Here is a 16,958-nt window from a genome sequence, read left to right as displayed (position 1 = left end):
CATTTTTAGTAACAGGTCCAGTTATGTAAACTGACATGGAAGCTAAAAGCTTGTTGTTGTTGTTGTTTTTCAAGAACAATTTTTATTAAGGCCACTATTAGATTTTGTTTTCAACAACAATTTTTTATTAAGGCCACTATTAAAAGCTTGTTTTGTTTGGAGAAAAATGTCAAAGTAGAGCTGACCCTGGAAACATTTCCTTTCAGATTACTTCTAGTAAGAAATCAAAGTCTAGAAGGAAATTAGGATGGATCTAGAACACATTTATCAAAGGAATTATGACTATTTGGATATATAAAAAAAGGAGAGCTCATAGCAGTCACACTAAACTTCAGCCACATTTTTTCCTTTCCTCTGGCTGTTTTAATTCCATAAGTCAGGCTGTTTCCATGCTGGTGATTGGGAAAGGGAATAACAGTTCTAAACTGGGAGATTTCCATAAACTCCCCACAGACTCTTGCTGAGTTGGGATAAGGTTGTATTTGGGCATGGTGTCGCTAAGTAATCCACAGGCTAGCAAGAGAAACAAAATCCTATTGAGGAGAACAGATTTTATTTCATTTCTTTTTTATCCATGTCTTTTGGTATATTGTGGTGGACTTTAAAATATAATTATTGACTGAGTCCGCTTCTTCTGTGCAGTATGAGTCCCTCTACAGAGCAATAGTGCCCCTGTGCTGAGAAATCCAAACAGCCCCTGATGGCATCTTCTGCCATTTAGGAATTTGTTTTAAATTCCTCCCCTGGACATCTCCTTCTTGAGGCACCCCCCACCCCCCTGCCCCCAGCCAAAGTCTCAAATGCCAAATCTTGTTGATTCTAGAACCATATACATTCAACATTAACATTGTCCATTTTTCTCCATCTTTTCTGACACCCCCCTTTGCCAAGTCATTATTATCTGAGTTAGGAATAATTGCGAAAGACTTTACAATGAGCAGAAAAATTAGTGGGAGTCCTGTCAGCTCAGCCATCTGGGTTATCTGCTTTCCATCATCTTTGAGCTACTGTACAACTCAGAGAGTTGTAGAAAACAGATAGTAATGCAAATGATTCTTATCCATAAAAATGCAAAGTAGCTGGAATGCAATTGATTATTTCCCCTTGGATAGACTTGTTTTTGCATCTGTTGTAAATTTATTTCAACTTTCCTTTATTGCATAGAAACATGTGGTGTTTTGAATTTTTCTTTGAACCGGTTGTAACACCCTACTGGCTCCCTGATTACTTAATGAGTTAAAGTCTTTAACATACTTTAATATTACATTTATATGAGAATCATGACTTTATCGTTTTTGGAAAATTATTCCTGAACAAGGGGGCCACTGTCATAATCTAATACTGGTTCTTCCTTTCCATGGTTCACCTGAACCTTGGAACCTTCCTTCCATTTTCGACAGAATAGCTGGAGTGTACCTTAAAGTGTAAGTCTAAATACCTCTTTTCTCTTCAGTAAAACCTTTCAGTGGCTGCCCCTTGTTCTTATTTGGCTTTTAAGACCCTATGTTGTTGCCCCCTCCAATCTACTCCTAGTTTCACTTTACTTTAGCTCCTCATTATACTCTGGCCACCGCAATGGGCCTTCTCATGGCTTTTGCACATGCTCCTTCCTCCATCTTTTTGGGGCAACTCCTACTCCTCCTTCATGCCTAAGCTTAAATGTCATTTTCCCAAGGACACTTTTTCTGAGCTCCCAGACTAGGGTAGATATGCTCTATATTCTTAAAGTGTTAGCTTTTGAAGCACTTATCATAATTGTCCTTTAAATAATTGCATCTCAAAATATTTGTCTCTCCTTTCCTAGACAGTGGTATGCTCCATGGGTGCAGGGCTTCTGGCATTTAGTAAGCACCCAGTGAGTGTTTGTAGGCTTAATAAATAAATGAATGGCAGTGACAGAAACATACATTTAAATACCTAATACTGTATATATCCATAGACTGGTTGGAAGTGGTTGTATTGGAATTAGATGGGAGTAGAGTGTGGAGTTGAGTGCAAAATGGCATAAATTGTGTTATTTCATGGAAACGAATGCGTCGGGGCTTTTGCTCCATTTATTCACAAAAACAAATCCAGCTATGCAAAGTTTCTACATTTACCTGGTGTCTTGGAGATGTGCTGGAGCGATTGTTAAATCATCATTTGGATTTAATACATATGATTCTCTTATTTATGGGATAGGATTCTTCGAATAGGATCCATCTACTAAATTCATGGTGATGAAAAATGAGATTTAAAACTTAAAATCAGCTCAATTCATTCCTCAATAAGGGATTTGGTAAACAGCTTGGGAATACTGAATAATATTTTGATAACTAAGATAGCATTCACTATAAATATATATTCTTTTTGCTGCAAGTCCTTGTTACTATGTCACAGAATACACACCGCTTTGGAGTCTGGGTATCCTGAGAAATCACACAGTGTAGAATAACTTATGATTGTTGGGTTTTGAGAAGTTATGAAGAGCTCGGGAGAAAATGATTATCTAAAGGAGATCAGAATTAGGAAATTAAATACTTATTCCTGGATATGCTGCTCATTTATTTGTGACCTTGGGCATATTACTAGCCAATTTTTTTCAGGTGACTTGATTTTTATTCCTTTAGCTATAAAACACACTTGAGCATAATAGCTTGCCTCATGTTGCTAAGAAATATTGAGACATTATTGTGAAACATTATAGGAGATTATAATTACTTAGGAATGCTAAACTAAAGCTCTATCAGGGACCACCCCCTCCCAAACTTGTGGTATCCCTGATCTGTGCTATTCATATATTTTAAACCAGAAACAGAAAGAAGCATTGGCTCATTAAGCCCACTTTATTCTACTGTCTGGTGGGTAAAGGTTGAGGGTTTTTGTTCACTCTGATTCTAAGAGCCTCATTTGTTAGTGAGCTGGTTTCCCAAGGGAGGCAGCGAAGGCCTCACTGTTTCAGTGTTGGGAAATTTGTTCTGACTTTGAGCCTGCATTTTCTCTGGCTGACTTGCAGAGCTGCTCATCTGTCAGAGCAGAGACGTACAAATTGCAGAAGCGCTTTTATCAGTTTGGTGAGGTGGTTCTCAAAGGAAGTTTAAAAATAAAGGTTAGGTAGAGAATAGGCCAACTTAAAAATGCTGAACTTCACTTAGGGCAGATTTCTGCTTTTTCTTTTTCGAAGACAAAGATGAGCCAAGTTTTCATGTAGTTACTATTCCACGCTTGAACTTTAAATTGATAGGACTTAAGAGAGGGAATCTGTGAAGCGTTTTTTACACGTTTCAATGTGAAGAGCGATTCCAGTGTGTTCCATTTGAGACAGTGGGACATTGCTTTCAGTGTCCGATTGTTTGCAACTTTGTTCACGTGGGAAGTGGTTGGTCACAAAAATAGACGTGGGAAAGGATGTGTAGGTGGGTGCAACAAAAGCAGTCTGTAGATGTTTAGTCCTCTTTTTAGTATCGTGAAGGAGACTGTACAGGCTTCCTTGTGTGATGATAAATAACATCTATAGTAGAGATTTGAGCTGGAGTTACACACTGGGTCTACTACTGATTTATTTTCATGAATATGTGTCTGGCGACTCAACTAATTGTTTTAGGGGGCCATAAATATTCAAGTGGTTCCTTAAGTTTCAATTTATGTCTGTTCACCAGTACCTCTAAAGCAAACAATAAAATGCATTTCATATTCCTAAACAGCTTCCAGACATGTTTTAGCTATATTACATAAACATGTTTGGGTTTTTTGTTGTTGTTGTTTGTTTTCATTCAGTTTGATTGTTTTGGTTCCAAACATTATACTTGTAGAGTGACTTTCACCTAGTTACTGTGGTTAAATTAAAGAAAATATACATAAATATTATTTAACATGCTGTGTTTGTACATATTGAGAACTTAATAAATGATTTTGATTGAGCCTATTAGTATTTGTAATCGTTAAAACAAATTTGAAATTTGGTAGTATATGCTATGTCTTTGTAATTGATGATCAATTTTTGTATTGATCTGCTGAGAAGAAATTCCTTTTCACCCTTCACCTAGAGAGGGGAGAGCAGAGCCACCTACCTTGTGCTTTTGCATTCAGCCCATGTGACCCCACCATCTCCACCTTCAGAGGTGGGCTCTGATTGGTGCGTGGATGAGTAGGTCTAGGTCACTGTGGGCCAGTGAGTTATAAAGAGAGGATTGTTGAAGAGGTGGTGGTTTTGGGGGAAAGAAGCTCTTTCTGTTAAAGAGGACTAGGAGACCCTGGGACCATTTTCAACTGTACTTGCCCTAGGAAGCTTTTAGCTCCTAGGGCTACTGGTAGGCACCCTCCAGCCATGGCTAATCATGAGGGGAGTCAGACTGGGTGTGAAGTGGAGGTATCTGACACTGTTATTTTTATTTTTATAATCTGTTGGGAAAATAAAAAAATCCTCTCACAAAAGATCTTTATTCAACGTAGAATACAGAGAAAACACTTTGTTATTGAATACTCACATCAGATGAGGTGCCTGCAGGCAGTTGGTAGAAGACCGGAAAGTCTGGACAGAATTTCACACAAGCATACAGTAAAGTAGAATAAAGAACAACGAGTGTGTACCTCCTGGAGAGACAAATAGATGCTCCTCGTGCTGGTCTCCTGTCAACCTCCAGAGAGACTGTTGAGTTAATTTTGAGGTCTTTGTTATTTTGCATTGGAAAGTTGGAGATGGGTTTATCTACTTCCTGACCAAAAAATTGGGCCTATTATGTTTTTAAGGAGACACCCTAAGGAGAAGGAAGGGACAAGGCAGCTGCCTCTCCTTTATTAAACAAAGGAAATGTTTTCTTTTCCTTTACGTTATCATTATCAATGCCCTAACTAATGCCTCACCCTGGTCCCATGGAAGCCTATCTTTTGAGGAACTGCATTCTTCAAACATTTTCAGTGCTTTGCCAGTTGTACATATATGGAATGAGCTGTATTGTTTATTGAGTCGGCCTGCAGACCTTGCCTGATGGGCATATGGAGTTGGGGTTTATTCAGCCTGCAGACCTCGCCTGGTTATTTGCCCGTGGAGTGTGCAAGTGGCCCTGCCCCTGGCCGCCAGGCGTGGGAGCCCACACGTGGTTCCTTATCATCCCAGCTTTCTCAGCACTATCTCGGTTACTTTGTTTACCAAAATCAAGGTAAAAATTCTGTTACATGCTGTTTGACTTTTGATTCTCTGAAAGATATTTGATTTAGCTTGTGTTTTATGGTTTTCTATAATTTCTAAGGTAAATGCACCTTCATTGCTTTGATTCCATTGTAAGCACTGCATAAATCACTGCTGTGTAGTTACTATGACACGAGTAGGATTACCTGAGCCATCTGTTTCTCCAGTCTCTCTCTCCCTTTTCTTCTTTACCCACCTCTTTCCAAACAAGCTTCTAAGCGGAATCTTGTTCGGTTCTTAAGAACTTGTGCTGACCGCCATGAATTCATAAAGAGAATGGCCGAGAGCCACACACTCACGAATTCTTTAAGCGACTGTGGCACATTTTGCTGGTTTTCGTTTGTCAAGGTGCTTAATGACCTCCTTGGGCATTTTATTGCACTCATTTTGCTTTTCAGTCGAAAGCAGTGCTGCTTTCACTCTTTCACCCTGAGGCTGAATCATAAAGTAGACATTGAAGATTATGCACTCTTCATTTCATCCATTAAGCTATATGCGTCATAACTGTGATGAACCTAATTTCATCAGTTTGCTTAATTTTAACTAGAGATACCACTTTTTAAACAATCTATATTTATTTTATACTATAATACACATTACAAAAAATTAGATAATAGAAGAAATCCAAAGAGACTTTTTAAAACCACTTTTAATTCCATCATCAAGAGAAAAAGTACGTTTCTGTTGTAAAATACTCTAAAGAAATCCATTTACACGTAAACATAACCAGAATGACATTGTACCTAGTGCTCACTGATACATTATTGGTTTTTAAGAAAATGAAGAATTACAAGAGCTACATTTTTATTAGTGCTGAGATTTGGGATTCATAAATTAAAGATTCTGGTTTTTAAAATATTAAAAGAAATATTAAATTAAATCATTCACTTCTTTTTAAGTTTTTAAAATAATCAACTTTAAAATTGATTGGGGTGTCAGATTGACTTGAGAAGAATGCAAAAACATTATGATATAAACACTATATATGTGTGTGTATATATATATATATATATATATATATGCCATATAAATCCATGTGTATGATACAGAATTAGACACACACACAGGCACATACATACACACACATGCTGTAAACAGTGGGGATATTAACTGAATTGAATAGACTCCCTCAAATCCTGTTTTGAAAATAGAGTATAAATAAATGACCGAATAATCAAACAGTGTGAAAGCGCTCAAATTTATTATTGTTTGTAAGATACCGTCATCAGATATGTTAGTGGTGAAAGCATTTAAAAACTGTTATCTTTTCACTCTTCTCCATATTATACACAGTTAATAACTTCATTATTTATAATGGGATTAGGTAAATCACAGGATAGACTCTGTACTATATTTCTTATTTGGTACAAATTTGGCAGAATCAAGCTAGCTCATAAATCCCTTTTGCTCTGCTCCCCATGCTTGTTGGTACAGACTTTGTTAACTCTGTTTAGATTCTGAGTGCCACGAAGGCCCAGACTGCGTTTGTCATCCCTCACTTGTCAGTGTCAGCAGGGCACACCACATAAAGGAGGCCGTCTTCTGAACCCCAAATCCAAGTCCCAGTTCTACTTCTGGTTTGTTTGTTGTATCTACAAAGCATTAGCATTTCACCCTTTTAAGAACTCCAAACTGCACTTCCTAAATTTTGCTTTCTTATTCAATCTTTTATAGATTTTTTTTCCCCATTACTACTACTACTGCTGCTGAAAAACTTGACCTATGATGGAAATAATTATGATTTGCGAGTATTGAAGAAAGGGGAGAATAATACAGTATTAGATTATTAGATTAGAGAGAGGGTGGAGAGCAGATCACATGGGATCTCTTAATTTGGAGTTTGAATTGTATTTCCCCGTGATGGCAGTCCATTAGGTTAAAGCAGAGACATGACATGATGTGATCTGCACCTTAAAATTAGAGTTATTCTGACTCTTTTGCAGAAGTAAAGAGGTTGGTTGGCCTGGTATTGGAGACGTGGATGAGAGTGGGGCCACTAAGCAGTAGTGGTCACCTTCGGAATGTGTTGTCGGAGGTAGTAATGACAGGGTTGTTATGGATTAGAGATGAGGAATGAGTGAAAGGAGAGGAATCTGGTGTGACTCCTTTGTTTTTTTGGTCTGTGCAAGTATAAGGACTCTGCTGGTATTTTGCAATCAATCATATTCCCTAGTCTGTGGATGGTGGGGTGTGTGTGTGTGTGTGTGTGTGTCCTTTCCACAGTTTCTCAGTTCCTCAGAGGACTCACTGTTGACTAATTTGTGTTTCCCCTGTGTGTGGTTATGCCCTATGAGAGAGATTACCAGTCATCCTAGGATCCAGTATGCCTGTAGACAAGATTTGTTGATCCAGCACAATGTTTTAGGACATTACAAATATCAGGAGATTATACACATAAATTCAGATTTCCAGCTCTTTTGAGAAACCAGAAGTCCTACCAACAGTGGGCTGGGATTCTCAATTGGCCGCTGCTGGCTGAAACTGAGCACAGGCTCTTTCAGCCTTTAGGGCTGGCTGATTCACCAGGTGTGATGGGCCCATCAGGTTGGCCGCATTCAATTGAACCATCACGTATCCATGACTGTATTTGCAGCCGTTGCCCTCCCTCAAACCCCGGCTTATCCCTCCTGCATTGTGATGACAGTTTGCTTCTGTCCTCTGACATTTTCGATTCAGGAGCTTCAGTGTCTCAGCTGTAGGTATTAACGCTGGTCCCTCTTGGAGTCAAAATGGTGTTAGAACTGGTGTTAAGAGAGTTCAAAGAAGTACAGGGGACCAGGGGATGAGAGGAGGCAGCCAAAGCGAGTCACCTGTGACATCTGTCGTTTGGATTCCTATCATGTGGCCTTTTAAATTTTTTTTTAAGGTAAATGCGACGCAAGGCTTATCTGTCTTCCAAGTTCAAGATTATTCATTTGTACTATTTTGTGTTTATTGGAAAACTGTGGAAACCCTTGCTTGTAAATGGGGAGGGTGACCTGAACTTGGCATTTCTGCAGGGCCAGGCACAAAGGAGGTATTCACCAAATATTTGTCCAATTGAATTATTAAACTGTATTCTGTCTGTCAGAGAAGTTTCTGCAAATAAGTCTTTGCAAAGAATTAAAAATCTAAATAAGAGTTTAACCGTCAGGCTGAATCAGCTTTTATTTTTATTAAACGATGACTTCTGACATTTCCCAACTGTTTCCCAGGGTGGATCCTATGTTTAGAGCCTGTGATTCAGAAGTACCAGAGATGCTTTAAAGCCATGAGCTTGGAGAAAAATTTCATTCTGAGTTCATTTAAATGTGGTATATATCTTGTTGCTCTCTTCGGGAAGTCATTAAATATACCTCCTCCGCCGCACCACTGATTAACTGTTTCCTTTCCTATATGTCATGACCCTGTGCCCTCATAATTTTAGTAGCAGTTTAGTGTGGACTTTGAGAACCTGGATTTGGAGTCAGATCTTGTGGTATCACATCCTAGTTCTGCCTCTCACTCGTCATGTCACCTCTATGTCTCAGTTTTCTTACCTTAAAGTTCTATTATAAAGAAACAAAGAATGCATCTAAATCTCTGTAAATCTCTTAGAGCATATCTGATACATGGTAAGTCATGCTATTATTATGTCTAGGGACATTTCATGTTTCCGTGGTCTGTTTTTGTATGGCCCACGAGCTAAGAATGGTTTTCACATTTTTAGGTGGTTACAAAAAGTCAAAAAAGAAGAATATTTCATGACATGTGGACATTATATGAAATTCAGATTTCCACGTCCACAAATCATGTTTTGTTGGAACACAGTCACGATTCCCATGGGCTCAGCCGCTTATACATTGTCTGTGCTGCTTTCACATCTTGACAACAGGGTTGAGAAGTTTCGATAGAGACCACCTGGCCAGCAAAGCCTAAACTAAGTACTATCTGGACCTTTACGAAAGACATTTTCTGACCTCCGTTGTAAAGCACAAAGCACTGAATCACCATACTTATAGGTGTTACTCTCCTAGGTGGTAGGTGGAACGGGCTCTTTGGTATAGTTTGGTTCTTTCCATCTGCCTATGGGACGTTCCTAAATTGCATTTGTCAGGAATAGGTAGTATTTTGTAGTGATTGGCTATGTGTGTGGGGAGTGTGGGTGTGTGTTTTATATGTAAGTTTTGAACCACAGTTTTGGATTTGTGAGAGCCCTGGTACCTTCCTTCATTGTCCAGTGAAGAGATCCATGGGCTGTATATTCCCTCCTGCAGGTGTACGTGGCTCTTCTGAAGGTACCAGATGAGAGTACACACCACCCGTGCCATCACTGGGCGTGGGGTGGCGGAGTGTTAGGAGAATAGGCACACAGCACAAAACTTATTTCTTACTGATCGCCATCAATATTTATCTGAAATTTGGAAAAGTATAAAGAAATTGTATTGCTGTTACTGTTGGGTTTTTTTTTTTTTTAAAGAATATAAAGGCATTGGTTTCCCTAGTGTAAGTGATTGACTTCTAGAAGGATAGAACTGTGTCTCAGTTACCTTTGTTTCAAGAGAATGCTTCACGAGGAGTCTTTCTCAAGATTTGTTCCTCAGTAAACACATGAATGACCCGGACAAGAGAGAGGAAAAGAGTGTCTCATGTGGAAAAATTAATGCTGCCTCTTAATGAACGCCTCCCACTTTACCACTGAGCAGCAGTGAAGCCTAGGGAAGAATCCATTGGGTTTACTGCTGAGTTATGCTTGTCTCACAGTGCATACCTAAAGCACAGGTGTGCTCTTGTATCATCAGGTTCATTAGTTTTGAATGGGATATATCCCTACAGGTCATCGTATTAGTGAATTCGGGACTTGGAAGATCTTTCTCTATGAAGTGACACTTACATGTACTCAGGTTCAGAATCTGCTTTTACATTCCTGCCTAAGATGAAGTGCTTATTTGTTTTATCCATTCTTTCGTCTATTGTTGAAATTTTATGGCACTTTTATGACAGTAAGAAACATTACCACTGTAATGATTTGATAATGTACTGAATGATAATATCAACCATTTACTGAACATCTGTCATCTTAGTGTTTAACAGATGAGCTAATAGATGTAGAAAGGCCACTTTTCCAAAGTTACACGGCTGGTAGGAGGCTTGTCTACAATGAGGTCATCAGTGGGCGTTCATAACTATTTGTAATATGGACTAATATTTATATTTACTTTATTTTAGTCTATGCTGATTTGTGTTACTTTGTTTCTTTTTTGGAAAATCGATACTGTAGTGGATTTGAAAAGGGTTAAATGCTGCCCAGACATTATTTAGCTGCCCTTGTCATCAGTAATTCCTAAGGTCCTTTCTGTGCCTAGATATCCCTATTTGTTTCTCCCATGAACTTTACCTATGTTGTTGTCTCTTTGCTCTAAGACCAGAGTTGTTCACGTCTTCCTGAAAGAGAATCTGGGTATTTGGTGGCTAGTTTGCTGACGTGTACTTGGGTGGGTTTTGAGAGGAGGAAGGTAAGAGGTAGCAGATGACCAGGGCTACTTCTGCCCTTTGCTTTTACTGAGAGCAGGTAGGAAGTCTGTAGTGTGCAAAAAACTTCCCCGCTCTGCCTGTTGAAGTATTGCCTCTGGATCTGGTCTCCTGCATCACTCAAATCTGTTTATCATTGTGATCGATGGAGATAATCCATGTATTTCTGACATCGTCACTGCTCACATAGTGGCAGCTGGAAATAGAAAAGCAGCTTTGTTTCAGATATAAATAAGTCATAGTTTATTCTTTACTGATTCTAAGGTGAAGACTTTACCATACTTCCTCTCATTTAGAGTATATGAACTATGGAAAAGCTACATGATAGAAATCACTAGTTTACTATACATTACACATAATTAAAAATATAAGAAATCAGGAAGAGCGTTAAAAAGGGAAAGTGCCAAGTTCTAGGAAACTTTAGGATGGCTTCCTTCCTCCCCCTCACCCATTTCAAGCTCAGAGTAAAATTTTGTTTCGTATGACTTTATATATATGTTTTAATGTGAAGAATAAAGAAGATACAATAATTATTGGTTATAAAATATCTTTATTATTGACAGGAACTAAAACTATTAATCTCTGGGGATTTCATATTAGAAGGGAATAATTTGATTCAACATAATCATACAACATTTATTACACTGTGCTTTATAGCTATCTGGACATTTTCACATAATATTCTTTATTTGATCTTTATAATACCTGTGATTTAGAAAAAGGTAAATAGTAGTAAGTAGCTGATTTAGGTTCACCAGTTAGTTAACGGTCAGACAGATTAAAACCGAGGCATCCTGATTTTCTGTGCAGTAATTGTCCTTTGCGAACAACCATGATATCACACATAGGCAGGCAAGGTCTACCTGTGAATGGGGTAGGATTTTCTGGCATGGACGCTAGAATATGTTTATCAGGGGAAGTTGATGCTGTTTATTAGTCAGAAACAAGAGTTTAGAAATTCTATAAGTTTTGTCATTCAAAATACAGGATGGATACTGGATTTAGACACAGAGCCAAAAGTGTCCTAATCATTCAGAAATTGGGACCTAGAAATACAGAACCTAGTGCCTGAGAGCTGAAATTGAAGTGGAGAGCTGAAATTGATGACGACGTGACCTGCTTCCATAATGGAAGTACCGAAAGCCATGCTTATACTGTGAATGTAAAGTGCAGAGCTGGAATAAGAATCTGCACACTTTTCTTTGGCCTCTGCACCCAGGTGCTGTATGCTCATGTATTTTTTTTTTTTTACTTAATTAGTTAATTTATTTATTTTTGGCTGCGTTGGGTCTTAGTTTCTGTGCGAGGGCTTTCTCTAGTTGCGGCAAGCGGGGGCCACTCACTATCGCGGCCTCTCTTGTTGCGGAGCACAGGCTCCAGACGCGCAGGCTCAGTAGTCGTGGCTCACAGGCCTAGTTGCTCCGCGGCATGTGGGGTCTTCCCAGACCAGGGCTCGAACCCGTGTCCCCTGCATTGACAGGCGGATTCTCAACCACTGCGCCACCAGGGAAGCCCTCATGTATATTTTTAACACATCTTCTCTCTCAGGAATACAATGGACCCTTGAACAACACGGGGGATTAGGGGTGCTGACTCTGTAGAACTGAAAATCCATGAATAATTTAGTCAGCTTCCTCCTATCCCAGTTCCACCTCAGAGGTTTCAGCCAACCACGGATCATGTAATACTCATGTAATACTCTAGTATTTACTACTGAAAAAAAAATCCATCTATAAGTGGACCTGCACAGTTCAAACCCATGTTGTTCAAGGGTCATCTGTACATACAAGGCATATTGACATTAATCACAGTTTTATTTGCTCCCTTTCTAAGAAATAATGCAATTTATGTCTTTCAGCGCAAAACATTTGTTACAGATTTCAAAGTTCTTTGTACTTCTTTCCATACAAGGCAAACTTAGTCTAGTCTGTATAGTCTGCTGGTCATCCAGACTTTTAATTGGAAGAAATGAAACTATTCATTTATTTGCCACTTACGTATGAAATTTCTGCTGCTGAAATTGTACTTTTTCTTTTATAGAGTGGAAAACCACCCATCAGTGATATGTTCACAGACCTCAAAGATGGAAGGAAGCTACTGGATCTTCTAGAAGGCCTCACGGGAACCTCACTGGTGAGGGATGCCATGTTCAAGAACCAGGCTAACGGCATATCTCTCATCATTACTGACACTTGAAGACCCTCTTGGGGGTCCTTACAATGTAAAGGCTGAAATAGGAATGTTAAAAAGGGGTCTTAATGAATTTTTTGATTGAGTGATATTTAGGCTTTATTGAGGGCTCTATTTTTATCAAAAAAATACTTTATGTGTTTATTGCTCTCAGACAGTAGAGAATTACAAAGAAGAAAGGATATGTAAAGAGGGCATAATGTTTTGAATAGTAGAAAGTAGAGATAAATACATTTAAATGTTATTTAACAAATAGTAAAAACAAAGTTATGAAAACTGATGGCATTTATTTTTATTCAGATTTTCAGTATTATCTTCATGTTTGTTCCGTCATCAAATCCAACTCTATTGCTTTATGTGTAAGGTACCCAATACTCACACAGAAATAACTTTGCCAATGAAGAGGATGTATTTTATGGGTACAACCTTTAACACTAGAGGTAGAATTACTATAAAAGGTATAGAGAGATGCACTTCTGAAGATGAATTTCTTACTTGCCGAAGTGTGGGGTGTTACACTCTACCTTTTGCCTTCCAGATGGTGGGTAGGCACCTATTGGAGAGATTGATCCCTTTGTCAGATAAGATTCCCTGGCCAATGAGGCAGAAAGAAGCCTCCCAGATCACCTTTCCCTGGGTGGCAATTCCAGTCTTCCCAGTGGGCCCTTGTAATCCTACCTGGAACCTGGGCTAGCACCTCTGAATCCTCTCTGCTCTGGCTACACTAGTGCAGGGTGGAGGGGACATAACTTCTAAATCTTTCTTCATCCTGCCCAACTAAGATAGAAGAAGCTTTGTCCCTGGTGGAGCATTGGTCCCCAAACTTGTTTGCACCTTAGAATCACCAGGGAACTCTTTTATAACTTCCAAACCCAGACTATACTCCAGACTCATTAAGTCACAGTCTTTGTTGGACACAGGCACTGGTATTCTTGGAAGCTCCCTAGGAGATTCCAGTGTTCAGGCAAGCTAAGGAACTGCTATCTTAAGGTGCTGTTAGTGGGAGAATTTGCATTCTGTCAACACCAGCCTTCATGGTGGCTTGAGAGCCCAGCCAGAGCTCCTGGTACAGAGGGGCTCTGTGTGCTGAGCTGCTGTTTCATGGGCATCTCAGTGTCGGTGTTTGACAGCAACATGGAGGGACTCTCTGTCTCATTCGATTTTGTGTTCTGTTTTCCAGCCGAAGGAACGTGGCTCCACAAGGGTACACGCTTTAAATAATGTTAACAGAGTGCTGCAGGTTTTACATCAGAACAATGTAAGTTTGTAATATGACTTTGGGGGGGGTCCTTTGATGCCATTGGGATGATTTATTTTGAAACCAACCACCTGCTCTGGACATTGGCATCAACTGATTTTTGGAAGTATTTTTCTTATGAGACGTATTGAACCTGTTCTATGAGTGAAGGAATAGTTGTGCTTTTTGTGATTACTTTATTGATCTATTGTATAAGTAATACATCTTTGAGATTTAGGTTCACCTGATTCTCTAAAGTGAAATTTTTCTTGTCATTTACTTATATTGCTGTCCAGACGAGCTAGAACAGAAACCTGGGTTTCCGTAGAAAAATTGTCTTATGAGTTATTTTTTTCATTTTACTAGGTGGATTTAGTGAATATAGGAGGAACGGACATTGTAGATGGAAATCACAAACTGACTTTAGGATTACTTTGGAGCATCATTTTGCACTGGCAGGTGGGAAGATTTTCAATCACTTCTTAATAGGAATTGGAAATGTATCATTTGTGTATTAGTTTCTTAGAGCTGCCACAGAGTACCACAGCTGGGTGGCTTCAACAACAGAAATTTATTTTCTAACAATTTTGGAGGCTGGAAATCTGAGATCGAGGTGTGTCAGCAAGGTTGGTTTCTTCTCCTTTGTTTGTAGACGGCTGCCTTCTTCCTGTGTCCTCATGTGGTCTTCTGTGTGTGTGTGTTTGTGTCCTAATCTCCTTTGCTCATTCCAAGACACCAGTCATATTGGATTAGGGCCAACCCATATGATCTCATTTTACCTAAACTACTTCTTTAAGGACCCTATTTCTAAATATATTCATATTATAAGGTGCTGGGGGTTAGCACTTCCAACATATGAATTTGAGGAGGGGACACAATTCAACTTATAATAATTTGGAGTGAAAGAGACTGACAAACTGCTCTATTTTCCTGGCGTAGAAAAAAAAATATCTGTTTTTAAAATATTAGATTTAAAAAATATCATACTTATAAAAAAGTTGTAAAAATAGCCCAAAGAATTCCTGGATACCTTTCCCTCAGATTCTCCAAATGTTAACAGCTGTCTGTATTTCTGTGTTTTCTCTCTCTCTCTCCCCCTCTTTCTCTTTGACTAAATAGATCTGTGAGTATTTTGTAAAAACAAATCATTTTTCTAAAAACAAGGAGTTCTCACATAACTACAATATTATTATTATATTAATATAATATAATATAAAATGTCTAATACATAATATTAATATTTACAGTGCTAGTATTAATTATTATACATATGGTAATTATTATATCATGCACTAACAATTAGCATGTAATTATTAAAATCAGGAAAATAATATTGAAACAATATAGTTATGTAATCTATAGCTCTTGGAGATTTTGTCAATTGCCCCAATAATATCCTTTATAGAAAAAGAAAATACAAGATCATTTATTACATTCATTTGTCTTGTTTTTTTAGTCATCTTTTAATCTGGCATAATTTCTGAGTCTTTCTTTGTATTTCATGATATTGTCATTTTTGAAGAATACTGAACAGTTATTTTGTAGAATGTTCTTCCATGTGGGTTTGGCTAATATTTTCTCATGATTGGATTCAGGTTATTCATTTTTGGGAGGAATGCCACAAAAATGATGTTGAGTTTTTCTTTTTTTAAAAAAATATTTATTTGGTTGTGCTGGGTCTTGGTTGCAGCAGTTGTGCTCCTTAGTTGCGGCTTGAGGGCTCCTTAGTTGTGGCATGCAAACTCTTAGTTGTGTCATGCAGGTGGGATTTAGTTCCCTGACCAGGGATGGAACCCGGGCCCCCTGCATTGGGAGTGCGGAGTCTTAACCACTGCACCACCAGGGAAGTCCCAATATTGAGTTTTTCTTAATACACCATATCAGGAAGCATATGCTGTCCACTAGTTTTTTTCTGGCAGTATTAACTCTCATCATTTGGGTGAGGTGGAATCTGCAGGTGTCTCCACTGTAATGTGACTGCCCTTTGTTTTTAAAAAGTATCTTGTGGAGATATACTTTGAGACTGTATAAATAGTCAGCTACTTTTTACACTTTTGTCTGTTAATTTTGAGATCCATTCATAGTTCTTACCTGATCAGTTATTAATATAATGCTTGGCAAAGTGATTTTCTAATTTCATCATTTCTTCTACATTTGTTAATTGTCTTTCCACTTATGAAGAAGAGCTTTTCCTTGTCTCTTGTTTCTCTGTATCTATCTATCTATCTATCTATCTATCTATCTATCTATCTATCTATCTATCTATCCATTTATATATCTGTGTGGATTTTTACTTATTTAGTGGATTTTTACTTACTTAATAGGTTCTGATCTTTCACTATTGTTAATTATTTCTCAAGCCCCCTTAAGTTGGCTCTTGTGGGGTTTTTTTGATATGTCCACATCACTCTTTGGACACTTCGTTAAATTATATGTACTAATTTAGAATAATAATATAAAATATTAGTTCTAGATTATAATTGTTATTGCCATCAGGAAATGCGCTTCATTCTTGGATTTTAAAGTCAGCCAAAAGTTCTTACCTTCTTCCACATTTCTGTAGAAAATAAAAATGGAGTTTTCTTCCTATTAAAAGATGTTTGTAAAGTATAGTTTTAAAATATTACTTTTTTGTGGCTATGAAAGAAATGTTCAGTGTAGCCAAGTGTAACATAAGTATTGCTAAGATATAGAAAATGCCATAATATGTAAAGGTGAGGTTAAAATCACCTCTAAATCGAAATCATTACTGTTAAGATGTATTTATCTTTCCAGTGTTTAAAGGAAAGTTTTGAAATAAAATGAATACCAGTGGCCTGATCCAACGGTTCATGCATATAATATTCCTTATTCAAGGACTGGATTCCAGTGACT

At 38.1% G+C, this 16,958-nt stretch overlaps 1 protein-coding gene across 5 annotated transcripts in view; it reads left to right on the top strand.

Moving 5' to 3' along the window:
• The window catches only part of UTRN (utrophin), a 505,750-nt gene that overhangs the window by 104,238 nt on the left and 384,554 nt on the right, over positions 1–16,958 (top strand). For all 5 annotated transcript variants that reach the window (XM_068550755.1, XM_068550756.1, XM_068550752.1 and 2 more), the window contains exons 4-6: positions 12,698–12,790; positions 14,028–14,105; positions 14,451–14,543. In XM_068550755.1, the coding sequence (XP_068406856.1) occupies positions 12,698–12,790; positions 14,028–14,105; positions 14,451–14,543 (264 nt within the window). The remainder of the gene's footprint in view (positions 1–12,697; positions 12,791–14,027; positions 14,106–14,450; positions 14,544–16,958) is intronic.

The sequence above is a fragment of the Eschrichtius robustus genome, chromosome 9, assembly GCF_028021215.1.
Source record: "Eschrichtius robustus isolate mEscRob2 chromosome 9, mEscRob2.pri, whole genome shotgun sequence".
Taxonomy (NCBI): Eukaryota; Metazoa; Chordata; class Mammalia; order Artiodactyla; family Eschrichtiidae; genus Eschrichtius; species Eschrichtius robustus.
Note: the sequence above shows the minus strand (reverse complement) of the source record. Positions and strands in the feature narration are given on the sequence as shown.